We start from the raw sequence: 25,548 nt of genomic DNA, 5'->3' as shown, positions 1-25,548 counted from the left end.
CACCTGACACGACGAAGGTTGTGGCGTGACTGGCGTCAGACGTAGCCCGTCGAACGGTACTTACCTACCTGAGCAAGTCCCCTGACTTCGGAGCGTAGAAGCCGGCAATACAATGCACGCTTTCGACTCGATGCAGATCCCTGCACCACGACTGGAATATTATCTGCACTTGCATGAATTCTCGCGTCTCTGCTCCGAAAGCTGCGAGGCATTCTCGAGTCCGTGGATTTTTGTTTGATGCTATGGCACACATCAAGCGTTTAAATCTCGAACGGCTCTGCGACACACATTGATAGTCTTCCGAAATAGATTAATGATTTTCTGTAAATAAATACTTAAGCTTGTCATTTACTTTTATATTATTCTTCTTTTAATAATTCTTCTTTTAATAATTAAACTTCTTTTAATAATTAAACATATGATGAATCTAAGTATAAATTTGTTCAACGTCGAACAAAGTTTTGTATAAATAAGGGCAACGATATATTAAAACACATAAATTCGCTTTAAACATTTTATCTCTAATGCTATAAGATTATTGTAAAATTTATAAAATTCTATAAATTCTTATCATTTCCGTGATATTTAGTTATTTTTTTTATTAATTAGGAATATGACGATTATGTGCAGTTCTTTAATTATAACTGTTTATGAGATGGATCCTTGCGTGACAGCTGATAATACAATACGGTCTATTAACATTAGATGAGTTCAGATAAACGTCTGATGCTCCCATCTAACGCAGACATTAGGTATAGTCTCGCAACGCCGTGAATGATTCAATTGACAATATTCCGTTCAATAATGCCAATTGCAATGAATGAACGTTTGGAAATGCGGTAGTGAAAATTACCGTTATCGAGATCGGGTTAGCTCTGCCAGTTTTTATCCAGGTCACGGTATGTAAATTACAGCTGCGCAATGTGCTTCCTTTCTGGAATCGCAACGAAATGTTTTACGTTTCAGGTAAGGAGGAATTCTTCGTCATCGGATATCGGATGGTAATCTAAAAAGTCTTATCATGAAGATAAAAAAAAATGTCGTTTCTATGTTATATCTTTCCCTTCCCACAGATTCGAGTAACTTACTGCTTCAAGGAGCAGCGTGGTAAAACCGGCTTTGATACAGATACACACAAAAGCGACTTTCGGCGGACAGTCGATGACCCCGCGGGAAGGATTAGGGAACGCGCGTCCGATGAAGGCATACCTTCATCTCCGGTTACCAAGGTCATCTCTGTGCACTGCGGTATCACGTGAAGCGATCCGTGATGATAGAGGGAAGGGACGTTCAACCGGTTACGAGTTGTGACTTGACGGCAATTTTTGAGTAACCAACGAGCTCGCGCTTGATGTTGTTTCCATCCTGTTTACTCTGTCCGAGGACTAATTGATTCTTCCGTGTTAGAACAATAAACTTCTTCAGTAACGACCAATACGAGGTTCTCTTTGAAGCCGCAAAAGGCAACCTTGCAATTGCAACTAAAACGTCTCTGACAGTAAAACAAAACTATAATAGAACATCCACGATACTTCGTACGTATTAATATAATGCAATTTTGTACAACATAGAGGTAGAATTTAATATTAGAGCATTAAAGCTATCAAGCGCTGTATATAATCTTGATTAAAGAAAATCAAATAAATTGTATACCGCAGTAAATACATCGCAATTTTTCAATGTCTCCGTTTCTGTCTCGAAGTACGGAGCGGGCATATATGGCTTAGATTCGTAGTTCATAAATAAGAAATTAGATGGGAAATTCTAGTTTCTTCGCAACGTTGACACACAGATATACCTACGTGTATTTTTTATGAGAGACAGAAGATTTTAAGATTCTTTAATATTTTTACAAGAAAGGAAAGACCTGCGATCACACAATGCAATACCGCTTCGTCGCGTATCTCAGGGTAGCGGTTTTGTATAAAATTGCGACATTTGTAGCGTGCGACTTTTTCCTTTCCAAGAAAAGATCTCTCTTCGTTACATTCAGCGATGTCTCGCGAAAAGTCAGCGCAGCTGGAGACGGTCGCACGCGAATAAAAGATGTAATACGGCGGTGTTTCTTCGACAAAAAAGTTACAAACACTTCCGCGTGCCTCGCCTTAATCTGACGACCGCATACTTGCGACAGAAGTCCTCGGATCCGATTCGGAATGATCTTCCATAGAGACGTTACCGTGACATTATCGGTGCACAGATTTGCTCTCAGTTGCGTCGGCATCTGGCCTGTGAGGGAGAAAAACATCTTCATGGATCTCAGATGGATCATCGCTGTACTTTTGGAAGCAAGTTAAATGGGTCATTGATTATGTGATATTCCTTTTCATGAATTATAGATTAATATTAATTAATTAAGATATTAATATTAATATTTTTTGATACTATAATTCATACAAATATTTTAGCAAATATTTTATTTTAAACTGATTCAATAAAAAAAAATTAAATAAATTTTGCTTTTATGCTAATTTACTACATTTAAATATCTCATTACGCATTTCTCTATTTGGTCTGTCAAAAGATTTCTGATAGATGCGATTTTTTCTTAACAGGTATAAAAAGAAAACGTATTTAATTTTTCATGTTAAATACAGTTATTTGGAATACTGAATTTTTTCGAAACTGTAATTGTCTACCGTCGAATTTGTACTTGAAATATTAATGAAGACAATAAATTTTAAACTCTGTATTCATATTTTCGTAGATTTTTCAATGCGGAAATTATTAATTTTATAAAAATTATAGATTTATTAAACGATGTCGACAAAGAAAGAGAGAGAGAAAGAGACAGAAGGAGAGGAGACAAGAGAGATAAATAAATTTCATCTTTACTTGTTACAATTTTTCATGCGAATCTCTCTATCGAAAAACGTATTTTAATAATTTATAATCGCACTAATGATACAAATTTTGTATATTATATATGCATAATATAAATAATAAAATTTGACTTTTTCTTCAATAATTTGTTGTTATAATTTTTTTATTTTCTAGGTAGTTCCGATGTGCCTTTATTTTACCGAAATCTACCTGCACTGTAATGGAGCGGAAAAATCTTTTAACTCGTTGACACCCGGTGCCGCCGCTACGTTAGCTCTCACGAGACTAATCACACCTCGTATCCACCGAGAGGAGTTACTCGAGATAGTCACCTCCATGATGAAAGATTGGGCCGTGCAGAAGGATAAGAAAGTTCGTTGGATCATGGAGAAATACGCGACGATGTCGACGCGCGTGACGGTGCTCACCTTCATTCTCGTGGGCATTATAGTGGGTAGCTACATCGCGATGGCGATATCAGCGGTCACCGCGAAAAAGGGACGACTCGATTATGAGATCAACAACGTGAGCATGAGCCGCGAGGACGAAGGTCAGCTGTGCGTATTTCGGAGCGCGTCGTCGCGTCAGGCTTTTATGGTCCTTCAGGCGATGCAGATGTTCACTACTGGTATACTAACCTTCGGCACTACCAGTTTCTTCTTCGGACTGGCCATGTATCTGTGCTCCCAATTTGACGCGTTGAGCATGAAGCTATCCGAATTCCGAGTTAGCGAGGCGCGTCACGCGATAGCCGAAGTGGTCCAAAGGCACTGCCATCTTATCCGGCTGGCCGAGTGTATGGAGGAGTCATTCAATGCGAGCGTTTTGGTATACCTGTTCGTTACCAGCACTCTCATGTGTATAGATGGTAATATGTCTTTAAATAAAAAAAATTGTTAAATTTAAAGACTCTTTCCAAACTTAAATTTTTTAAAGATCACAAGATTAATTTTCAATTTAAATCGTAAGATAATATACGCGCTATAAAAGTAAATTTGTTAACAGTATACATAGCATATATAGCATATATGTACATAAACAGTACATAACAAATTAATAAAGCATAATAAATTGAATGCAATTACATTTTATAATTATATTTGATTTGTTTATTCAGTTTATCGCAAGCTATAAATTTAATAAAAAGCCAACCTTAGACGGGAATGTACATACGATGGAAATTTCATCGCATTTTACGCTCAAATTGACTTTATATTACATTTATCAATTTTTGAAAACAGAAAATTAATTATTTCATATAAAAAAACAAAATATAAATGTTCTCGAGCTTTCATTACAACACGGAAAGAATAGTTATGTTGAAAGGTCTAAAAATTTTGCCTAAAAACAGATCTGAAAATAATTTTTTGTTGAATTATCAAAATAATTTGTTGGAATGTTAAAACTGGTAAACATTGCTATTAAACGTTTTGATATTCTAGCAATCATTTTGACTTTTGCACAAAATTATTTTGATTATTGAACAAAAATTATTTTCAGATATGGATTCAACAAAATTGTTCTTTCCGTGAAGCTTCATTAAGAAAACATCTTTAAGCTGTATTTACAATGATATTCAAACATAGCTAGGATTTACTTAGTTATTTATTGTAATCTTTACAATACGATATCGAATCTCGCAGTATCTATTTCAGTAAAAAGGTTTATAATGCCGTAATAATATTTTCTAGGATACATGTTAATCGCGTCGTTACCTCTTGGCAATCTATCTATGATTATACATAGCGGTAGCGTCTTACTTCTTATGCTGATCCAATTGTCGTTCTACACATTCGCCGGTGATTACTTGGAGATGAGAAGCACCGCGTTGTCTTATGCCACTTACGACTGCGACTGGTACGATCTGCCGGCTGGTGTAGCCAAGGATTTTCAGATTATCCTAATGCGAGCCAGTATTCCTCATCAACTGACGGCCGGAAAATTCGTGGTCATGAACATGATCACGTTTAAAGATATCTTGAAGTCCACGGCGTCGTATCTTTCGGTCCTGCGTGTCATGTTAGACGGTTAAATGTATGAAACAAGTTATCCGATTGTTAAAGTTGCGCATTATTGTCGACTACACATCTCTCGCTTCCCGTCGCTGCGCGATAGTTAAGCCAATTCATAAAATTTGTAGATTAATTTGTAATTTAAAATAAAGTTTCTAGCCGTATTTCAATTTTGTGAGGTACACGCATGGAATATCACGGTGTTTTGATATAAAGGGGTTTCCTATTTTTCTTCAACGATATACGACATCTTATATCCCTTGTCTCTTTTTCGTCCCCTTTCAATTCCCAATGACAGACTAACATTTTATATAGTAAACGAAATCGTGTATTGTGATGTCTGTGATGCCATACGATACCTGCAATGTATGTTTCGATTTCAAGACTACAGTGTAAGAACTGTTGATGCACTATTATTTTTCATATTTTCTGTTCTTACCACGATGAAAGAGACGCGTGTATTGCATACTGCGTTGCAAAAGCATATTCGCGGAAAGGCACTCTCGGCTAGAGGCTGTAATCGGCGAAAGTTCAAAAATTCGCGAGACAGCCCTCTCAAACTACAAAGCGTCGCGTCCTATAGAAGTATAGAAACATGTGATTTCGTTACGCCGATTCCGTTTCCGCGCGACGCTACGCCGTTCCTCGCGTGAATAAAAGATCAAAGAGGGACGCCTCGCCCTCGACGGCGTGGGCAGTGAGATGGCTCAGCTTGCCGCGCGTCTTCATAGTAAGTTTGGAGCTTGGTCAACGCACAGTGAAAAGAAATCGAATAAACGTCATCGAGAGAAACTGATATCAGTCGGAGTTTCGCTACGACTTGTGCGCGATAATATTTGTTCACGAGCAACGTAATTCTCGACTTCAAATTCTTGAAGTCAAATATATATTAAACGAAGTATATTTAATTTTTTTTATTATTGAAATAATTTAATGTACAGCAGTACATTAATTTAATGTACAGTACATTAAGTTAATGCACGGTTGTACATTAATTTAATGTACAGCAGAATTTCATTTATTCACACTTACCATTTACGTGAACAAGTTTGTGCTTAGTTCTAAACATACGAACTCATAGCCAGTTCTTATTACCTGAGTCATTCGAATAATAAGACTTCGACATGCTCGACCTCAATTTTCTGAACAGTTCCTATTATCGAAACTAATAAGTGAGCCTCTATTATCCGAACCATTCGGTTATCTGAATCGTCTTGTTCCCTGCTGTTCGGACGAACAGAATTCTACTGTACATATTTACAAATATATTGGTAGTGCGTTTATATGACGTTTATATGACGTTTCTTTAAACTATTGCTGTATTTTGATATTAACTTGAATAAAATTTCAATTAAGATTACTTAGACTAACAATAAGATCTTGGCACAATATATACGTAGAATATGATGTACATAATGTGTAGGCTTAATTCATTTCTTAATTCTTAGAAAAAAGATAGATATTTTAACTTAACGATGAAGGAATCAAGAAATTGGACCGACGAATCTCATTACGCTCTAAATGTTTACGAAAAAGTTCTCGGTATAATTGGAATTTGGCCTTTAAATGCGGGCGAGTTTACATCTATCGCACGATGTTGCTTAGCCATTTTAATTCAGGTAAATACACAAATAGTTTTTTCAAATTGGATAAAATTAAAGATGTATATAAACTATATCTTTACCATGTCGTTAATTCTTTATCACATTTTCTTTTCTGGAAATTATTTTTTTTTAACACAAAAACCTTTAGGCCCGATTGCACCAACGTTATTTTGACTTTAAGCGAGGTTTAAAACTCTGCCTGTCTTCAAAGCTCTAAGACAGAGAGAGAGAGAGAGAGAGAGAGAGAGAGAGAGAAAGAGAGAGAGAAAAAGGGAGTTTTAAACCTCGCTTAAAGTCAAAATAACGTTGGTGCAATCGGGCCTTAGACATTAAAAATTTATGAGTAATTAGCAATTTTAAAAATAAAGAGATCGCGAATTAACGCGATCCCCTCGGCGATTAGATCAGTACTATCGGCAGCCTGTCTCTGGAAGCGTATCGGCAGTGCCTCGGCACCGAGGACATGATGGAGGCATTTCTAATGGACCTCTCGTCTGTCGTCAGCCTCTCCAAGCTTCTCGTCATCCGTCTCACCTGGAGGCACTCTTACGTCCTAGTGACTTCCATTATCGACGACTGGTCGATGTCCCGGGACGCGCGACAACGGGAAGTTATGATGAGGTACACCCACGTCGGCAGAGTCGTGTCCTTGACGATATTGTATCTGGGCTACGCGTCGGGCGTCTCGTTCCTCTTCATGGCCGTGCCGTTCGACAGCTTGTTACCTTGGCTGAACGCCACCAAGGCGAGCGATAACGACACGGTGGCGACGACCTATTTCCTGGCAACCTACTGCGTTTTCGGATCATTGCCAACGATCACTTACACTTGCGTCCTGTTGCTGCAAGTGGTGCAGATCTTCGTTAACGCCACCTCGCATTGCGGGAACGATGGCTTTTTTTTCGGTATTGCGATGCACCTATGCGGGCAGTTCGAGGTGCTGCAAATGGACTTCGCCGGCATCGAGGCGGAAGAGCGAACCTGTAAAAAGAAGATACGAATGTTAATCGGCAGACACTGTCATTTGATAAGACTGGCTGACAGTTTCGAGTACGCTTTCAACATGGCTATCTTCGCGCAGGTGTCGATGAGTGTGTTACTGCTTTGTGTGGAAGGTATTATCCATTTCATATACAAAATAGAATAATTTTTGCTTGACAAAAATAATTGTGATGATTCATGTATTAGAGTTGTATTAGAATTTAAAAGCATATTTAATAGCTTTATATAATAAGCATGTATACAAATCATTTAATATTTCCATTTCAATTTGATAAAACGTATTTACTTCTGATATGATGTTATAATTGCATATTATTTACGATAAACTTTACAATTTTTTTATTCTTGATTTCCTAAGAATGAAATATTAAAATGACACGTTGAGACACGTTATATCAAAATAAATATTTCAGAATTTAGACTATCCAAAACGTTGTTTTTGAAGAAAATTTTACTAAAATGCTATAGTTTATACAACACAAACTATAGCTTTTTAACAAAATTTTCCTTGAAGACAACATTTTGGAATAATAGTTTTAGGTAACATATAAAATAAGACATTAAAAAAAGATAAAAACAAAAAAGAACATTACAAATACAGAATTAACAACAAAAATAAATAATTAAAGAATAAATGAAATCTTTCAAACTAAAAGCATTTATAGTATTTATACCCATTTCTATCAATGTAGATGAACTTCGGTTTAACTTGTTTTTTATCTTTTTTGAGTTCTAAAAATTAGAAAAAGATAAAGAGTAAAGATGAAACCGAGCTTAAAGTTAATCTACATTAATAAAAATTTGATATTTGAATTTTCTTAAAACAATTGAAAAAAGCCGAACATGCCCATTGTACTTGCCCAGTGTATTACTGATGAGCGTTTAAAATTGTATTATCATAAGCCATCGTAAGAATGTGACCTAAAAATTAAAAATTTTCAACGAATTTTAAAAATAAAATAATCGGGATAATTATATTATTAATGTTATTCTATTGAATATTATATATATCATTAAAATATCGAAGATTTGTGCAGATATTAAAATATCGATATTTTTATTTGTCTATGCTTGTAATAATTTAAGATTTATTTTTAGGTATGCAATTGATAATATCATTGAAGTTAAACGACAATATCGCAGCAATAAAACACATTGTCTTGATTATGACGATGCTGGTGCAACTGTACCTCTATTGCTACGCTGGCGATCAGCTGGAGTACATAACCGGAAGGATCGGTTACAGCGCTTACGACAGCCCGTGGTACAATTTCGACGTGAAGGTAATGAAGAATCTGCCTATGGTGATGCTTCGAGGAAAGTTGCCGCACCAAACAACAGCCGGGAAATTTCTGCCGATGAATTTATTTTCGTACAAAGAGATTTTGAAAGCCACAGGCTCCTACCTCTCCGTTCTCAGAGTGATGATAAATGTGTAAAATTGATACTGTCGGCATACGATTATAAATTATGACTGATTCAATGTATAATGTCTTCATTTCTTCATTTTCTTCAGTCTTGCATACGTGAACAATTCTATACGTGTCTGCGTGCAATATTGATTGACATATTTGGCCAAAACGTTAGATAAGAATATATCGAAAAGCTCGAATTTTATATTCATGTCACGTTGTAATAAATCGCGCAAAACGCACAATCTTACAACTCGACAATTATCAACAACAATTATTAAAAAAAAAATTATTAACAATATATTGTATAATTCAAGAAAAGTTTGTTATTGACTTGTTTCCTATTCCGGATATAATATTCTCTTTTTCCGGAAAAATCCAAAGACCTAAAAATATACTTATAAATTATTAGCAATAGTACACTGCAAAAAAGGTTTTTGTTTCGATATAATTTAATATAATATATGTAATGATCATGTTATATTATAAGAAAATGATAAAGTAATATATATTAATGTCACAATTCTCTTATAGTACTCGATTATGATTTTTCAGCGTAAAAAGTTCTCCTTTCCTTCTTCTTTCTTATATTGAATCTAAAATCAACCTACGAATCTTTCCCTCGGTGAAAGCAACAGTTTCGTGAGATCTTAGAGAACTGTTTGTATATTTTTTATTTATCATGAAATAAAATATTTAAACATCTGTAAGTCTAATATTACAGACATATCAGTAGACATCCGAGGACAAATGTGTCGCGTATTATTTGCAACCATATTATTTGTACAAATACGAATGTAAACGAAGGCTATACTTGCATTCTCTTCAAGAAAGTCACGAAAGCCAAAGGTATGAATAATAAATTCAGAAAAAATCCAGTTGGTCGCAACCACGGAGGGGTTGCTTAAAGTATTGCAGATACTTGTACCTGTAATAAATCGAATATCGAACGTTGCGGTTCATTGCGAAGAAATGTAGACAAAGAACTACAGTCGCTTTCGGGGAATAACGATTTGAAGAGATACTCGGAAGATTGAGTGTAACAGTCGACGGAATAGAATAATAAAGAACTTACGCAAGCGTGACGTTTTTGAGTGCTCGAGAATGGGATCAAACACGAATTGGAATACTGACACTACAAATATTTTGAAATTTCATAAAAATTTCCTCGGCATAATTGGACTTTGGGCATTAAACGAGAAGAATGTATTCTCGAGGATTCGATGGTTCTTATCGACGATGGTGGAAGTAAGTTATGCTTCTCCAGATATTTAATATAATTTTTAATCTCGCATATTTGCGTATATGTATGTACTTGTTTCTTTTATTTCGTTAACAATAATAGAAGCATGTTAAATTTTTTTCTGTTTACAGAAAAATTGTTTTACTGTTCTGTATTGTATTTTGCCCTGCTATATAAAGATATTTTGCTACATTTATTAAATTATTACTTTTTTAACCTCTTCAGTATATGATCGACTAAAGTCGACAACCACAAAAGGTACTACTTGTCTCGGCTGTCAAGTAATACTATGTGGCGGACGTATATCGTACCGAAGAGATTAAATTATTATATATATATTTTATATATTAAATCATATATATATATATATATATATATATTTAAAATAAATAGATATTTATATTGAGACGCAATATCTTCATTTCATTTTCGTGAACTAGACGAGTACATCGATCACCATGTCACTAGAAATGATTCAACATTGTAATGGTCACGAGGATGCCATGGATGCCTTTCTGTTAGGCTCATCGTCAGTAATTAGTATGATAAAATTGCTCTTGCATCGCGTATATTGGAAACAAAAATCCATTTTGGTGAAATCAATCATCCATGACTGGACTTACGTGAAAAATTCTCACTCCCGCGATATAATGCTAAAGTACGCGCGCGTAGGCAAGCTGGGTTCCTCGATATTCTTCTGTTTCGGTTGTGCCTCGGTCGTATCCTTCGTCTCCACTGTCGTCCTTGCCAATATCAATTTGCCCTGGACCTCTGAAACGGAGATTATTAATAAGACATATGAAAGAAAGTTGATGTTAGCAGCCTATTGCGTCTTTGGAAAGTATACATCTCCCTTCTCTTACTGCGCCGTTGAAGCTCTGCAGTTCCTACAGATTGTCGTTAACGGCATCTCGCAGTGCGGAAACGATGGCTTCTTCTTCGATCTCACGATGCACATGTGTGGACAATTCACGATCCTCCGAATGAACTTCAATTCATTGGGTTGCGACGAATTTCCCCATCGTGGCAAACTCGACGTCTTGATGAAGAGACATTATCACCTCATATGTTTGTCGCATTATTTAGAGAGAGCATTCACCCTGGTAATCTTGGCACAAGTTTTAATGAGCGTCCTTGTCTTGTGCGTTGAAGGTAGTTATTATTTCAAATAAACACACGGAAAGAACGATTTTGTTGAAAGGTCTAAAAATTTGGCTAAATACAGATCTGAAAATAATTTTTTGTTTAATTATCAAAATAATTTGTTGGAATGCTAAAACTGATAAGCATTGCTATAAAACGTTTTGATATTCTAGCAATCATTTTGTTTCTCGCACAAAATTATTTTGATTATTGAACAAAAATTATTTTCAGATCTGCATTCAGAAAAATTGTTCTTTCCGTGCAGCAATCGAATTTATCATTGTAAAAATTCCGGGATTTATATTAATGTGTTTTTTTTAATCTGTAAATTATCACTCTGAAACTTTTACAGCAATAATAAATGAAAAATTCTCAATTATTTTAAAACCACTAATTATATTTAATATTGCATTTCCTCTTCCAGGTTTTCTTTTACTTCTTTCGCTTGAAATGAACGATGCGCTTACCGCTGCAAAACACAGCGTCTTCATTATCTCACTGTTGGTACAACTTTTTCTCTATTGCTTCGCCGGACAGACGTTGGAGTTCCAATCGAAAGGATTGGCCTATGCAATTTACGAATCACCGTGGTACACTTTTGACGTGAGCACGATGAAGAATTTACCATTGATAATTCTCCGAGCAGCTAATCCACAGCAAATAACTGCAGGCAAATTCGTAGCAATAAATTTTATGACTTTTAAAGAAATTCTGAAGGCTTCCGCCTCGTATTTATCTGTATTAAGGGTAATGATTAAAACGTGAATAGAAACTCTTTTAGCAGAAAAATAGACAGTTTTGGCTTTTTTATAAATTACTTTAATTGTATAACTATAATGTTTCTTAAACAATTGTAATTGACAAACATTTTTCTGTAAATGGTAATGAATATAAAGATATGTAATTTAACGGCAAAATTGCATTAATTAATATGTTAATATGTTATGTTTATTGTGAGATGCATAAATACCAAAGCATCAAGAAGATATATGAAATAATATTGAAATATAATGAAGTTAAAAAAAAAAAATTTTTAATACAGTAATAACAGAATATTCTACGTAGTTTTTATTTTATTGTATTTTTTACGAAGTAAAAGTAAAGTGAATATATACAAAATTCTTACCTGAAATGATACAAATAATAGCTTCACCAAATGTACTGCTGTTCCCGTGGTAGAAATGACTATGGAAGTAGGAATGTAAAGACATGTACACCGATCTCTTTTCGCACTTGGCTGGCAGGAGAAGTGTTCTGCGCAAGTTAATAAAACATGAGTTCAGCGGAATAATAAGTTAATACAGCGCAATTGATTGAACTTTCATACTCGATAATACCCGATAATATCCGATAAGAATCGAACGATCGTAAATCGATGGTAATTTGGCAAAAATTAGTTAGTAACAACTTGAAACGAAGGTAGTTTCGAATGGGCGGTCGTTCGAGTTCTTCCGCTCGCTAGAATGACGGATAAACGTTGGAACAATGACATCGCTTACGTTTTCTCTATTCAAAGAGCAGTTCTAAGAATATACGGTTTGTGGCCATTGCAGACGAAGACAGTATTCACAAAGATACGATGGGGCTTTTCCATTATTGCACAGGTACGTTAATGCAGGAGGGAGTATAACGTATATTCAAAGGACGTGAAGGAGAGAGAGTCTTGAAATTTGCAAAATGGTTTTGTGTGAGCAATTTTTTTTCTAAATATTCAATAATGATTTCAAGGAATACACAATTTCTTCTCTTAATATTTTACTTTTATTATTTTACCGTTCGACAAATTTATGCTTACGATGAAGCGTAAAAAATTATTTATTGCACATTATTTCTTTATGTTTATTACTTTTATTAGTATTTGTTCAGATACTAACTGTTATTTAGTTTATGATATTACCCTGGGCGATAATGGATTTCTGGAGTCAGGCTACCATCACCTCAAATATAGAATGTATAATATATATTACGTCTTCTTCGTTGGGAGTCATAAGAGGTTTGTGTATTAACGCAAATCAAAAGAGATTGGGTATAAACATTAAGGCTGCTATCGAGGATTGGTTGTCTGCTAATAAGGAATCTAAGAAGATTATGAAAAAACATGCGGTTAAATCCAAAATACTCACCTTAACTTTGTTATATTCGTTAATCGGGTGTCTTGGCTGTTATGTGGCAATCATCATAGTCAACATTGTGAATCAGGTGTATTTCACGGACCCAAATTCAGTGGACGGTAAAATTTGATTGTATTCATTGTGCCGTTAACTTTTATTTTGTAATCTAATTGTAAATTAGATTATTGTAATATCCTGATATTTTCTGTTCTTGTGATATGCAGCCAATACAACAAATTGGGTATTTATGGTTCCATCTGGCCCATTGAGTAGCTCGCTCACAGGTTCACAATATGCGATAGTCGTGACCATCCAGTTTGTTCAAGTATGCGTATTAGCCCTCTTATTATGTATCACAGACTGCCTCTTTTTCAACGTCACGATACATCTTACCGGTCAACTCGAGATACTTAAAAACCAATTCGAAATTTTTGCAAACGAGCGAAACACCGAGGCAAATTATCGAAAGAAATTCATCAGTTTGGTTAACAAGCACAGCGATTTAACTAAATTATATCAAAATTTGGAAGGTAGCTTTCATATTCTTCTATTATTTCAACTTGTGGTAACGACAATTATGCTCGCACTGACAGGTAATGTATATTAAAGATTTTACTTCGATTTGTTATATAATGCATAATATACCTATTTATATGTACAAAATCTTCACATGGCATTGTATAAAAATTTAAAAAAACTATATTTACCTAATACATTTTATTAAATTTAATCTAAAGTATTCATAGAATTTGCACGTTGAACACGTTCATGCACATATAGGGTATAATGTGGAGTGAATTCTGATATGAAGAGGATTCCCTTCACTAATGGAGGCACAAAGGCAATCATAAAAGTTTATATAAACATGCGCCATATTTGGTCTTGTTTCCGAATTATAGTTATATTTATATTTCAGTAAGAGCTTATAAAGATAAGCACTTTTATAAGAAGTGCTAAAAATAATCACCTTCAGCCTGAATGCAAGCATACAGTCGTCACAGATATTTCAATACATGATCTATTGGCTGATCTGCGCGTTCTCCAGATTTGAATCTCTTAGATTTTTATTTGTAGAGACTTGAAAACAATTGTTTATTCCCATCCTATTGACATACACTGCCGTCGAAAAGTTTCCGGATAATACCTACACTTGTCTTCTCGCGTCTTCTTGAGATTTCATGTATATGTTTCTCGTCAGAAGTATTTGACTTTATGGTATACCAAAATTATTTACATAACACAAATAAAATTAAATGACCGCTGTTCACCATAAAAGATGCTATTTCACGTTTCCAAAAAATTAATTTTAATAATCGACTATAATAAAGGCTCACACTGGGAGGCCTCAATTAGTCACTTTCAAATCAGAGGATAAGTCCTTAGTTTTAATGTCAAAAATGAATAAAATGCTTACCTCATCGGAAATCCAATCGCGGTTTAATAAAAATCATGAACATCAGATCAATAACTACCGATGGATCGTTTGCACAAAGTCAGCTTTTGAGACAGAGTTTTCACTAAAAAATCGCTCCTCTGGCGCGAGAACAAGACAAACAGACTTTAGTGAGACTCAAAATTACAAAGGCTGGATCTGGACATCGAATTTTTCCTACTTATACTCCTGTCCTGTGGAAACTTTTCGACGGCAGTGTATATTAAAATACTTTGTTAATATAAGAATATAAGTATATAAGAAGGCTGCCAACGAACATCCGACAAACATCTGGTATTTTTGAAAGTGTGTGATAATTTACAAGGCGACGACTGCATGCTTGTATTTAGGCTAAAGGTGATTTTCAGCACTTCTTATAAAAGGATAAGCAGCTCCAATTATATTGTAAACTACAAATATGATTATAACTCGGAAACAAAGCCAAATGGGGTACATATTTATATGAACTTTTATCATCATTTTCGTGTCTCCTGTCCACTAGTGAAGTGGATCCTACACGTTAGAATATACCCTATATTTTAAAATAAATACTTATTTTCAGGATTTCGTTTGAATATATTTCTGTACGAGAAAAATTATGCTGAAGCAATAAAAAGTGTTATTGTCTTAAACTATTTATTAATGCAAGCAATGCTATACTCCTATGGTGGTGAATTCCTGCAAAGAGAAAGCGAAGATATATTCTATGCGTTATATACAACTTCCTGGTTTACGCTTCCTTTGGCAGTGATGAAAGACCTGTATTTCGCGATGATGAGGTCGAGTATTCCGTTTCGCTTAACCGGCGGAAAATTTTTCTTTGTTAATCGTGAAACGATGATGCACATCTTTAGGACAGTGCTCTCATATATTTCAGTTTTACGAATAGCGTTAAGAAAGAGTAACGTGTACGGCTGATGGAGATTAAAAATTTCCTGAGATCTTATTATGAAAACTATTATAACTATTATATGAAAACTAATACTATGTAACATAGACAAATATGTTTGAGTAAAAGGTATTTTAAGATATTTACCGTTGAAAAAATATTTGTCGTAAAGAAGAAATGTGTCAATTATTTTGATTAAAGTAAATTGTTCAACGTTAATATTGAACGTATATCAATCAAGAAAAGGATTCAATTGTATTTTTTATTTCGAGATTTATATTTACATTAAAGCACATTGTTTAACCCTTTCAATGCTACGAATATATAAACACGTCCAGCAAATGGCGCACTACGAGCGCTATGGACGAGTTCACGCGTCCGCTGAATCGGACATTACGAACGCTATGGATGTATTTTTACGTCCAGTTTTAATAGCAAATAAAAATGTTTAGCTGAGATGCGCTAACAGACAGTATTTTACACACATTATCCATTCGTCAGAAGTATTCTGCACTGAAGGAATTTATTATAAGAAATACTTAATGCACCATAAAATATATACATATTAGCAGTTTTGATCTTGATAGAGAAATCTTCTACATTTATATGTATTTTTTTAATATGAAGGCATGATTTATCGGTTGTAACGCAATTTCAAATGCGTATATACATTATTTGGTTAGTATAAGACTTCGTTTCAATTTCTTCACAATGTTTTTCTTTCTATTTTCACGACCATTTATTGTATCTAATGTTTCCACTTTGTTGCAGCCTTTTCCTTGTAGATTATATTGTTTTCTACTTTCATAGAAGATTTTACCGGAGAAATTTGAAGACATGAAAACATGCTTCCTGATGAATTATTCGTAGTAACATATCGTGAAAAATTTTATTATTGCTTAGTTTGCAAAGACGTTATGGTATCGTCAAATATCACATGTTCTTTTTACAGTCACTTATTACATTATGTCTCCATACAACTTTTTTTCTATTTTTTTTTGTATCTTATTTATATTTTTCTACCTGGAAAAAAATATATAAATTGTTTTTGCAGAAAATGATAGGGTGACGATTCACGAGCGTTTCACTGTTGCAGTCGTAAATTTTTTATTTGTCAACAGATACGACTTAAACGACTGCAAATCTATTATTTCAAAGACGAAGTATCATCGAGAACAATGTCGCGTCGTGTAGAACCGTATGATTTATACACATACATATATGGAAACGTAAGCTATACTTGCGTTCTTAAAAGGAATGGTGAAGATATGAATAATAAATCATATAGAAATCCAGGGAAGTCAGTTTTGCGAGGGGTTGTCGCAGCGAAACAAATGTGGGTTGTACCTGTATTGAGTATCATACGATGCAGTTATTGTGGAGAAACGAAAGACTACATTTGCTTTCGGAAAAGAGCCGAACTGAGGAGAAATTCAATATAATACAATTGTAATAGTTATCGGATGAAATAGATTGGAAGGAATTGCTACAGTCTGAAATTTTGAAGTGCTTTCGAAAATGGGATCGGCTGTGGAGTGGAATGCTGAAACTGCGTACGTTTTAACGCTTTATAAGTATCTTCTTGGTGTGCTTGGACTCTGGGTGTTAGATGAAGGAAATATATTTTCGAGAATTCGTTGGTTTATGTCGACGATGATAGAAGTAAGTTGTGACTTTCAGTTATATTAACTTTTAGATATTATTAAAAAAATGTACCATCAAATTTTTGTTCTGTTTTTTTGTTTGTATAATAATGTTTCTTGTCTAACTTGAATATAATAAATTTTATTCACATATATCGACATCTTGCTTAATTTCTTATTGCATAAATTAGGCTAAAACATTTAATCTCTTATAAATTAAATTACATTAAAATGTACAATTTGAAAATTATGTATTTACACAAGAACTTAACTACTTAATACCTTTATTTTTGTGAACTAGCTGAGTGCAACGATCAGCCTGTCACTGGAAGTTATCCGACACTGTCGTGGTCCCGAGGACGCATTGGACGCTTTTCTATCGGCGTCCACATCGGTAACTAGTATATCGAAACTGCTTCTGCATCGTGTGAATTGGAGGCACAAATTAATTTTGGTGGAATCTATCATCAACGATTGGACTTTCGTGAGAAATCCTTACTCGCGCGATATTATGCTGAAATACTCGCACGTTGGTAGATTGGGTTCCTCGGTGTTCTTTTACTTCGGATGTGCTTCTTGCGTATTTCTCTTCTCACCTCTTATATTCGCCAATCTTGATCTGTTCTCGATCTCGGAAGAGCAGATTTACAACAAAACGAGCGAGAGGAGATTGTTTTTGGCAGCTTATTGCATTTTCGAAAGTTATACATCTGTCGCCTACGCCTACGGCTTCATTGAAGTCCTGCAGGCATTGCAAATCCTCGTCAACTGTATCTCGCAGTGCGGAAACGATGGGTTTTTCTTTGATCTTACGATGCACGTATGTGGACAGTTCGAAGTTCTCAGGATGGAATTCTCTGAAATAGGTAGCAAAGAGCTTCTTAATCGCAACAAACTTGGTATCCTGTTGAAGAAACATCATCGCCTCATATATTTGGCTCATCATCTGCAAAAAGCATTCAGTTTGGTTATCTTATCGCAACTTTTAATGAGCGTGATTTTATTATGCGTTGAAGGTACGTTTTATTTCAAATAAATCTTAACTCAATTCACATTTTTATAAAAGTTTCTAAACAGAGTAATATACTATAGCTACATTATTTAATAACAATTTTTATATTATGTAAAAAATGGAAGACATGAAACAAACGGTTCCTTAACGCCTGCGCTTCTAGTATAGAATGTACAAAAAATGTACAAAATTTGTTAAAACAAGAATTCTTTTAATCCTTTCGTACCTTGTGCCTGATTTTTTTCTTAGAAATAATTAGAATCTAATTCACGTCTTATTAAAAGTTTCTAAGGTTACTTATGATTATAAATGTGTAATCAAAATTTCAAAATTCAAAATGGCGGATTCAATAAAGCGGACCAAAATGTAAAATTTTCTGGAATTCAAATGAAATTCATCCAAGAATTTTTAAGGTTCCTAATTTTGAATCTGTAAAATTATTACAATATTAATTAAATCAAAATTTTAAATCAATATTAATTAAATCAAAATTCAAAACGGCTGAAAATTTTCTTAGATTTAATCCCAATTCCAAAAACCTCTGAACCATGAATTTCATTAAAATCCAACAAAATTTTACATTTTGATCCGCCATATTAAATCTATCATTTTTAAATAGTAATTTTTTTATACATAGACCTTACAATAATACATTGACCTTCAAAATAAGCCCAGAAAGAACGCTCTATTTTAATTTTTGTTAAAGATAAGCATTTTTCATTTTTACCCTATTTTACGAATTTTTGATGAGATATGCAAATCAAGGAGGAAGGAAACTCCCAAGAGTGTTGATTTTTTGGTGAAAAGTCCTATTCTTTATCTTTAAAATGAGTCCAGGAAGAAGTTTCTATTTTTATTTTTGTGGAAGATATGAATTTTTGAAGGTTTGGCACATATATGTGCACGAAAGGGTTAAACTTCCTAAACAGCACACAACAGCAGGTATATCTAAAAGGTTTTTAAGACGTTTTATAATATGATGTCTAAAAGACGTCATTTAGACATCTTATGTCCAATTTTTGGAAACACTTGTGTTGTCCAAAATACTAATAATTAATTGTTGCAGACATATAATTCATTACCGTATGTGTTTCAGGCTTTCAATTAATCCTCACGCTTTCGGTGCACAATACATACGCTGCCATGAAACATCTTCTTTTCATTGTTGTTTTGTTGGTGCAACTTTTTCTCTACTGCTTCGCCGGACAGACATTGGAATTCCAATCGCAAGGACTAGCTTCTGCAATTTATGACTCGCCATGGTACAGTTTTGACGTAAACATAATGAAGAATTTACCACTGATGATTCTTCGAGCAGCTAATCCTCATCGGTTAACCGCAGGAAAGTTTCTAGCAATAAATTTCATAAGCTTTAAGGAAATTCTGAAGGCTTCCGCCTCGTATTTATCAGTATTAAGGGTAATGCTAGAAACGTGAGTAAATTTTAAGAAAGAAATATTTCGTCTCTTTTATCGCGTAATCTTACTTTATACCATCAGAGAGTAATATCTTTTAAAATTGTAATATTTAATAAAACAAAGAAATTATAATAATATACATGTATTTTCTACTAATAGTTATTATCAAGAGTAATTATGTCAATTAAATAATTAATATATTATATTAGAATGAACGGTAGCATTATAATCGTATATATAAGCATATATTTTTATTCATCATACATACTTAGATAAATCTGTTATATTTATTACTATTATTAATATTATTATTTGCAAGCATCGGCAAATGTTAAAAATTAAACTAATTTAAAAAAAGACTTGAAATAAAACCATTTAATTTATTATCATTCAAGACAATCGTCATTAGTGTGTTGTTTAATCAAATAATACAAACTTTAATCAATGATTGCTTTTTTTACGTTTTCTACACTTTAAAGGAAAAAAAAAGGAAAAAAATACACAATTAAAGATATAACTAAAAAAATTAAAATTTTTCTTATTTTGTCGTAAATTTGTTTTCAATATTTCTAACATTCTGACAGATACTGTAAGTTCTATGCGTCATGTCGTTGTTTAGATCAACTCATTCGTAAATATCGATTCGGACTGACAAAGTTCGTAAACATCGAAAATTGTGCACATTATGGCAAAACATGGACGTTACAAAATGTACGATCATACAAAATTATAGCGCTACTTATCTTACCACCATAAAAACCGATCGATGAACAAGTGATACGTCCGACTATAGTAATTCCTGTCGAAGCCATACATTGCATAAATTGAACAACATTTCATGCATGACATCATCACAATTTTCTTGAGTTCGAAACTAGCATGTCGCCGGGCACGAAGACAAATTGGAACAGTGGCATGGACTATGGTTTCTCAGTGATAAGGGCGACGATGTGGATAGTCGGTGTATGGCCTTTGCAGCAGGACGATATAGTTTGCACATTTCGTTGGATTATCATATTCATTGCGGAGGTAAGCCAAGAGATAGCGTGAAATGTAAAATTAGTTTTCTTTTTTAAATGTAGAATACGAGTGCGACAAATATCCACGTATACAAATTTTGTACTGCAAGTCAACATATTTATATAATTATAATTTAAGTAATAACTAATCTTGTGGAGTTTCATAGGTAATTAAGTTTTTTAAGAAATTATGAAACTTTTAATTAATCTCATATATTTAACTAAATTAAATTTATTTTTGTTTATTATTATTTATTATATTAATTATATATTTAATTTATCAAGAATCTTGTACAATCTAATTTATATTTATCTATAAAACGTTGAATCTTTGCTATTGTACAGTCTCTCACAGTGATCGGCCTGCTGATAGAGCCTTTAAAAAACTGCGGTGACACCAAAGACGCTCTAGAGGTTTTTCTTATAATAGAGACCGGCTTCCATTCGTGGATAAATGTCGTTTTTGCACGTATTCACATGAAAAAGATTGCCGTCAATGTGACGTCTGCAATCGACGATTGGTCGTCCTCGTCGCCGGAGAAACAGTCTTATCGAATAATGACGGGATATGCACGAATAGGTCGAGTGATCGCTGTGTCCCAATTGATGATTGGATTTATAGCTGCTGTCGTCTACTTTTCCAGTATTTTCATCGCAAATCAAAAACAGGTGATGTTTTATTTGTGTTATATACAAATTGTTATTATTATTATATTACATTGTGATTAATTTATATTAAACTATACATGTGTGTGTGTGTGTGTGTAAATTATTCTCATTAATCGTTATTTTATTTATATATATATATATATATATATATATATAAAATAACGATTAATGAGAATAATTTAATTTAATATACATATATATATATATATAGTGATTAAATTAAGATTAATTTGTACAAATTTGTCAAATACTTATAAAGAATATTAAGATTGGTAAATGGTATATTAAAAAATTAATCACTTAATAAAAAATAAAATTCCACGGGAGTGTTGCTATAATATTTTCTCGATAAATATTGCATTTTAATTTATTTGTTATGCAATTGAAAAATTAAATAACAACTTGAGATATTTTAATAGGTCATAATTGTTGGTAATGAGACAGTTACTTTATGGAATTTCGTCATTCCGTCGACATGCCTGTTCGAAGGGATTTCATATTCTACATACAAAGCACTTTTCCTCATGCAAATATTACAGGCGTTCATACTCTACGTAGCAGAATGCGCAAACGATAGCTTCTTCTTTGCTATTACAATGCATCTCTGCGGTCAATTAGAGCTTCTGAGGATTCGCTTTGTTGAACTTCTTGGAGGAAAAATCGATGAGAGGAATCATTACCGCAGCATATTGGGTTTTTGGATTAGAAGGCATTACAAATTGATAATACTGGCTAGAAATATTGAAGACACCTTTAATCTCAATATCTTAATTCGGTTGGTAGTAACTACCGTTGTCATTGCGGTTTCAGGTATTTATTTATCATAATCCCATTCCATTTTTTTTATTACTAATAACATTTTTTACAATTTATTAAAATACAACATTAAATCTTTTTATAAAAATAGATTTACAGAAATTTGAATAATAATGTCAAAACTTATCAAAGTCCTCATATATTACAATAAATTGTCTTGAAACAACGAATAAGAGAAAAAGAATTAAATAAAAGTATTAAAATATTTAATATCAATATACATATTAAAATAAAGTATCAATTATACATCTTAGTGCAGGAAGTGCATTCAGAAAGAAAATAGAAAAATGTTAATTTCAGGAATGCGTATGATTGTGTCTATTAAGCATTACGATTTTATTAATGTAGTGAAAAGCATGATCTTCGTTCAATTCTTTATCGTACAATCCTTCTTGTTCACGCACGCCGGCGAAACCCTACAGAAACAGAGCGAATCGATCGTTTCGGCAATATACAACACAACGTGGCACAAATTGCCGCCCACCATGGTGAAGGATTTGATATTTATTATGATGAGGACGAAGGTCCCTCTTCAACTCACTGCTGGAAAATTTTTTTATATTACTCGAAGCACTACGACAGATATTCTGAAAGCTGCTTTGACATATATATCGTTTTTACAGGTGAAAATGGAAGAATAATCCAATTATCATATTTGAAATTGTTTGTTTATTACATCATACAACATGTAGATAATACCGTGTAGATAAATAAAATAGAATATATTTATATATTTTAGTAAATTGCAGTTTCTTTAATTGTACTTGTATTTTGCTTTTAGTTCTTCAACATTTGCGACAAAGAAATGTCAATATTATGCTTATTAAAAAAATGTGTTACACTTTTTCACTGCTTCAAATAAGATGAAATTTTAATTACTTATTGGCAGAATACGTACAAATATTTTTTAAGTTAAATATATATAATTTTTATACACAAAAGACTATTACATATTTGTAGTATTTATGTGTAAAATAATTAGGTAGTAAAATAAATAAATACCAATTACAAAACATCGTAGATTTATATTTATCTGTAAATTGCTATATCTATATCTATAAAAAGTACAATCTAAAATGTGCAATTATAATTATATACATTTCTTGATTTTAAACGATAATATTATTCTTATACGATTTATTTTAGATTAATGAATTAATTAAATAAAAAATATTTAAAGTAATGTATGCATTAACAACTGTAATGCTGAGTAACAAAACTTATTACGTCTGTATATTTTTTATTTGTTGTTTGTAGAATCAAAAAAATATTTCAAGATTACTCACATTCTCAAATTTGAAGGGAATTGGCTGCACAGACGTATGCCGATGTGTCATCATTGTCAAATACTACAACAGCGTGAAGTACACATGACTTTATCAGCTATAGAAAAAAATAAAGTACGTTATTGTCTTGTTATCAACAAAATTCGAAATATCGAGTGTTTCTACTGAAAACTAAAGACATTTATCACATGGGTTTTTTATATTATATATTATCAGTCGATCGAACTTCCGTGGTGATCTCTCTCTTATCTATAGGTAGACATTATTTCAAAAGATATCGAATAACATATGCGCTATATGTTTCTCGGAAAAAGAATAAATTGCATGGATCGTAAATTCTGCTTACCGATATTTTTTATGCACGCTAGACAATTCAAGGGACATCGTGGTGGATTGTAAGGCTATTGCAATAATACGGTGATCGAGCAATTTGCCGCCGAGCAAATATCTGGGGGATCTTTAAACATGCATATACTCTGAGGCGCGTGAGTAATTCAATGCTTCTACGTTTTCGCGATCAATAGTTGCAGGATAAGAGAAGCGTTAGGATGGATGAAGAAGAGATGTTACATGTACGAGCACCGTAGTGCTGTCAGCGTAGCAAATCGAGCAATTAATGAAGATAATATTAATGCATAATTACTCTGTCATGGGCTATTAAAGATGTACACTTACGCGATTAGATTGGAATCTCTTTGTGATGCACTTCGAGAATGGTGTACTGGAACAAGGATGCTATTTACGCATTGTCAAGTTACAAAATTTTGGCATGGCCTGTAGGAGTATGGCCAATTGATAATGATATCTTTTATTCAAAGATACGTTACTTGTTTGTAATGATAAGCGAGGTAAGAAAAACTTTTATTTTGAAATACATACATTAGGGTGGGCCAAAAAAAATTTTTTTTGAAAATCGATTAGTAATACCCCCTAAAAGTTAGCTATGGACCTTAAAGTAGTTTGGGTATAATTTCATCGAAATCGATTAATATCAACAGATTGCTCCTTGACCTTGCAATGAGTAAGTTTATGCATTTCTTCATATAAATGTGTCAAAATTCGAAAAAATATTTGAATTTCAATACAGTTTAGTATTATCTGTTGTTTTTTTGGTCACTGAACACGAATCCGAGGTCAGAGGTATACAAATGACGGATCCGAAATAATACATTAAGATTTCTCGAAAAATATAATAGATATGGAAAAATGCTTCAAATAAAAATTGTACGGTTCGGAAAGGTACAGAAATGTAAGAAATGTAAAAAAAAATGTTTCTAAAGAAAAAAACATTAGAAAAAAAACGTGTTTTATTTTATTGAAAAAATACAAATTTGGTTTTTTTTCTAATTTCGATAGCACGACTAATAAATTGTAAATAGTAATTATATAATTATATAATTAATTTCAATCTATTAATTTATAATCTACATTTAACTTTTACAAAAGGAGAATCTTTTTAATTCTTTTTTTAAACAGTTTTTCCTTAAGTAGAATTTATTATAATTATTCATTGAAATCTTTGCTTCAAAATATGTTTAAAAATCAATATATTGGCTTTCTCATTCTGCATAAAGGTTAAAATGATGATAATTTAAATCTACTATCTACAAAATAAAAAATCATGAAAAATTAACGTATATCAAGTAAAATATAAATATTAAATGGATAGCTGAAGAAAAAACAAAATTTTTTTAGAAAAAAACAAGGCTTGTTTTTTTTAAGAAAAACATATTTTATGAAAAAAACAATTTGGTGTTTTTCTATTTACATTTCTAGGAAGGTACATAAGAAAATATCATTCATTTTATTTTAAATGGCGTCGTTAAGATCAGATCGATTTTTTTAAACAAAATTATATATTTTTTTACATAATACGATTTCTTTAATTATTCTGCATATAAAAGTATTAAAGTAAAGTTATCGAAAAATCTTTTACGAGATATTTTACGAGAAGTATTTTACGAAATATTTTATGAGATATTTTATACTTTATTATAGATCGGAAGAGCACACG

The 25,548-nt window shown here is 32.9% G+C and overlaps 7 protein-coding genes across 8 annotated transcripts in view; 6 read left to right on the top strand and 1 right to left on the bottom strand.

Moving 5' to 3' along the window:
• Positions 1–10: 10 nt before the first annotated feature.
• LOC105458913 lies at positions 11–3,542 on the bottom strand. The gene is made up of 4 exons (XM_011704530.1): positions 3,462–3,542; positions 2,126–2,229; positions 854–934; positions 11–277 (listed from the first exon to the last, which is right to left on the bottom strand). The coding sequence occupies exons 2-4, from the start codon at positions 2,222–2,224 to the stop codon at positions 65–67; spliced, it is 393 nt and encodes a 130-aa protein (XP_011702832.1). The 5' UTR covers positions 2,225–2,229; positions 3,462–3,542; the 3' UTR covers positions 11–64.
• Positions 3,007–4,855, top strand: LOC105458961 (odorant receptor 22c-like). The gene is made up of 2 exons (XM_011704599.1): positions 3,007–3,691; positions 4,515–4,855. Exons 1-2 carry the CDS (start codon positions 3,007–3,009, stop codon positions 4,853–4,855), a joined length of 1,026 nt encoding a protein of 341 aa, XP_011702901.1.
• Positions 4,856–5,641: 786 nt separating this feature from the next.
• On the top strand, positions 5,642–9,360 carry LOC105458914 (odorant receptor 22c-like). The gene is made up of 4 exons (XM_011704531.1): positions 5,642–5,733; positions 6,284–6,454; positions 6,843–7,554; positions 8,540–9,360. The coding sequence occupies exons 2-4, from the start codon at positions 6,311–6,313 to the stop codon at positions 8,878–8,880; spliced, it is 1,197 nt and encodes a 398-aa protein (XP_011702833.1). The 5' UTR covers positions 5,642–5,733; positions 6,284–6,310; the 3' UTR covers positions 8,881–9,360.
• A 597-nt stretch (positions 9,361–9,957) lies between these two features.
• Positions 9,958–12,004, top strand: LOC105458960 (odorant receptor 10a-like). The gene is made up of 3 exons (XM_011704598.1): positions 9,958–10,101; positions 10,537–11,248; positions 11,664–12,004. Exons 1-3 carry the CDS (start codon positions 9,958–9,960, stop codon positions 12,002–12,004), a joined length of 1,197 nt encoding a protein of 398 aa, XP_011702900.1.
• A 698-nt stretch (positions 12,005–12,702) lies between these two features.
• Positions 12,703–19,887, top strand: LOC105458958. The gene is made up of 7 exons (XM_011704597.1): positions 12,703–12,843; positions 13,124–13,469; positions 13,575–13,943; positions 15,345–15,695; positions 17,170–17,333; positions 17,616–18,330; positions 19,423–19,887. The coding sequence occupies exons 1-7, from the start codon at positions 12,703–12,705 to the stop codon at positions 19,761–19,763; spliced, it is 2,427 nt and encodes an 808-aa protein (XP_011702899.1). The 3' UTR covers positions 19,764–19,887.
• A 613-nt stretch (positions 19,888–20,500) lies between these two features.
• Positions 20,501–23,146, top strand: LOC105458908. Of its 2 annotated transcripts, none has more exons than XM_011704520.1 (4): positions 20,501–20,773; positions 21,109–21,432; positions 21,852–22,242; positions 22,597–23,146. In XM_011704520.1, the coding sequence occupies exons 1-4, from the start codon at positions 20,624–20,626 to the stop codon at positions 22,887–22,889; spliced, it is 1,158 nt and encodes a 385-aa protein (XP_011702822.1). In that variant the 5' UTR covers positions 20,501–20,623; the 3' UTR covers positions 22,890–23,146. The 2 variants fall into 2 exon arrangements, with proteins under 2 accessions (XP_011702822.1, XP_011702821.1); XM_011704519.1 differs by having other exon boundaries at positions 22,549–23,146.
• A 296-nt stretch (positions 23,147–23,442) lies between these two features.
• LOC105458957 (odorant receptor 9a-like) overlaps positions 23,443–25,548 on the top strand; it is a 4,836-nt gene continuing 2,730 nt past the window's right edge. The window contains exons 1-2 of the mRNA XM_011704596.1: positions 23,443–23,648; positions 23,903–24,382. Of these exons, the coding sequence (XP_011702898.1) occupies positions 24,248–24,382 (135 nt within the window). The 5' untranslated portion in view covers positions 23,443–23,648; positions 23,903–24,247. The remainder of the gene's footprint in view (positions 23,649–23,902; positions 24,383–25,548) is intronic.

This window comes from Wasmannia auropunctata, unplaced genomic scaffold (assembly GCF_000956235.1).
Source record: "Wasmannia auropunctata unplaced genomic scaffold, wasmannia.A_1.0 LD334250.1, whole genome shotgun sequence".
In the NCBI taxonomy this organism is placed as follows: domain Eukaryota; kingdom Metazoa; phylum Arthropoda; class Insecta; order Hymenoptera; family Formicidae; genus Wasmannia; species Wasmannia auropunctata.
This window is presented reverse-complemented; position numbering and strand designations above follow the sequence as displayed.

What these genes read in the sequence shown, in the direction of transcription:
- LOC105458913 (XM_011704530.1), bottom strand. Translation starts at nt 2,224, where the DNA reads ATGCCGACGCAACTGAGAGCAAATCTGTGCACCGATAATGTCACGGTA. An exon ending in TCCGAGGACTTCTGTCGCAA is followed by an intron (nt 935 to 2,125) that starts GTATGCGGTCGT and finishes TTGCGATTCCAG; the next exon opens with AAAGGAAGCACATTGCGCAG. An exon ending in CTAACCCGATCTCGATAACG is followed by an intron (nt 278 to 853) that starts GTAATTTTCACT and finishes TGTGTGTCGCAG; the next exon opens with AGCCGTTCGAGATTTAAACG.
- LOC105458961 (XM_011704599.1), top strand. Translation starts at nt 3,007, where the DNA reads ATGTGCCTTTATTTTACCGAAATCTACCTGCACTGTAATGGAGCGGAA. An exon ending in CACTCTCATGTGTATAGATG is followed by an intron (nt 3,692 to 4,514) that starts GTAATATGTCTT and finishes AATATTTTCTAG; the next exon opens with GATACATGTTAATCGCGTCG.
- LOC105458914 (XM_011704531.1), top strand. Translation starts at nt 6,311, where the DNA reads ATGAAGGAATCAAGAAATTGGACCGACGAATCTCATTACGCTCTAAAT. An exon ending in GCTTAGCCATTTTAATTCAG is followed by an intron (nt 6,455 to 6,842) that starts GTAAATACACAA and finishes CTCGGCGATTAG; the next exon opens with ATCAGTACTATCGGCAGCCT. An exon ending in GTTACTGCTTTGTGTGGAAG is followed by an intron (nt 7,555 to 8,539) that starts GTATTATCCATT and finishes ATTTATTTTTAG; the next exon opens with GTATGCAATTGATAATATCA.
- LOC105458960 (XM_011704598.1), top strand. Translation starts at nt 9,958, where the DNA reads ATGGGATCAAACACGAATTGGAATACTGACACTACAAATATTTTGAAA. An exon ending in TCTTATCGACGATGGTGGAA is followed by an intron (nt 10,102 to 10,536) that starts GTAAGTTATGCT and finishes TTCGTGAACTAG; the next exon opens with ACGAGTACATCGATCACCAT. An exon ending in CCTTGTCTTGTGCGTTGAAG is followed by an intron (nt 11,249 to 11,663) that starts GTAGTTATTATT and finishes TTCCTCTTCCAG; the next exon opens with GTTTTCTTTTACTTCTTTCG.
- LOC105458958 (XM_011704597.1), top strand. Translation starts at nt 12,703, where the DNA reads ATGACGGATAAACGTTGGAACAATGACATCGCTTACGTTTTCTCTATT. An exon ending in GGACCCAAATTCAGTGGACG is followed by an intron (nt 13,470 to 13,574) that starts GTAAAATTTGAT and finishes TGTGATATGCAG; the next exon opens with CCAATACAACAAATTGGGTA. An exon ending in GATTTTATTATGCGTTGAAG is followed by an intron (nt 18,331 to 19,422) that starts GTACGTTTTATT and finishes TATGTGTTTCAG; the next exon opens with GCTTTCAATTAATCCTCACG.
- LOC105458908 (XM_011704519.1), top strand. Translation starts at nt 20,624, where the DNA reads ATGTCGCCGGGCACGAAGACAAATTGGAACAGTGGCATGGACTATGGT. An exon ending in TCATCGCAAATCAAAAACAG is followed by an intron (nt 21,433 to 21,851) that starts GTGATGTTTTAT and finishes ATATTTTAATAG; the next exon opens with GTCATAATTGTTGGTAATGA. An exon ending in CGTTGTCATTGCGGTTTCAG is followed by an intron (nt 22,243 to 22,548) that starts GTATTTATTTAT and finishes TGTTAATTTCAG; the next exon opens with GAATGCGTATGATTGTGTCT.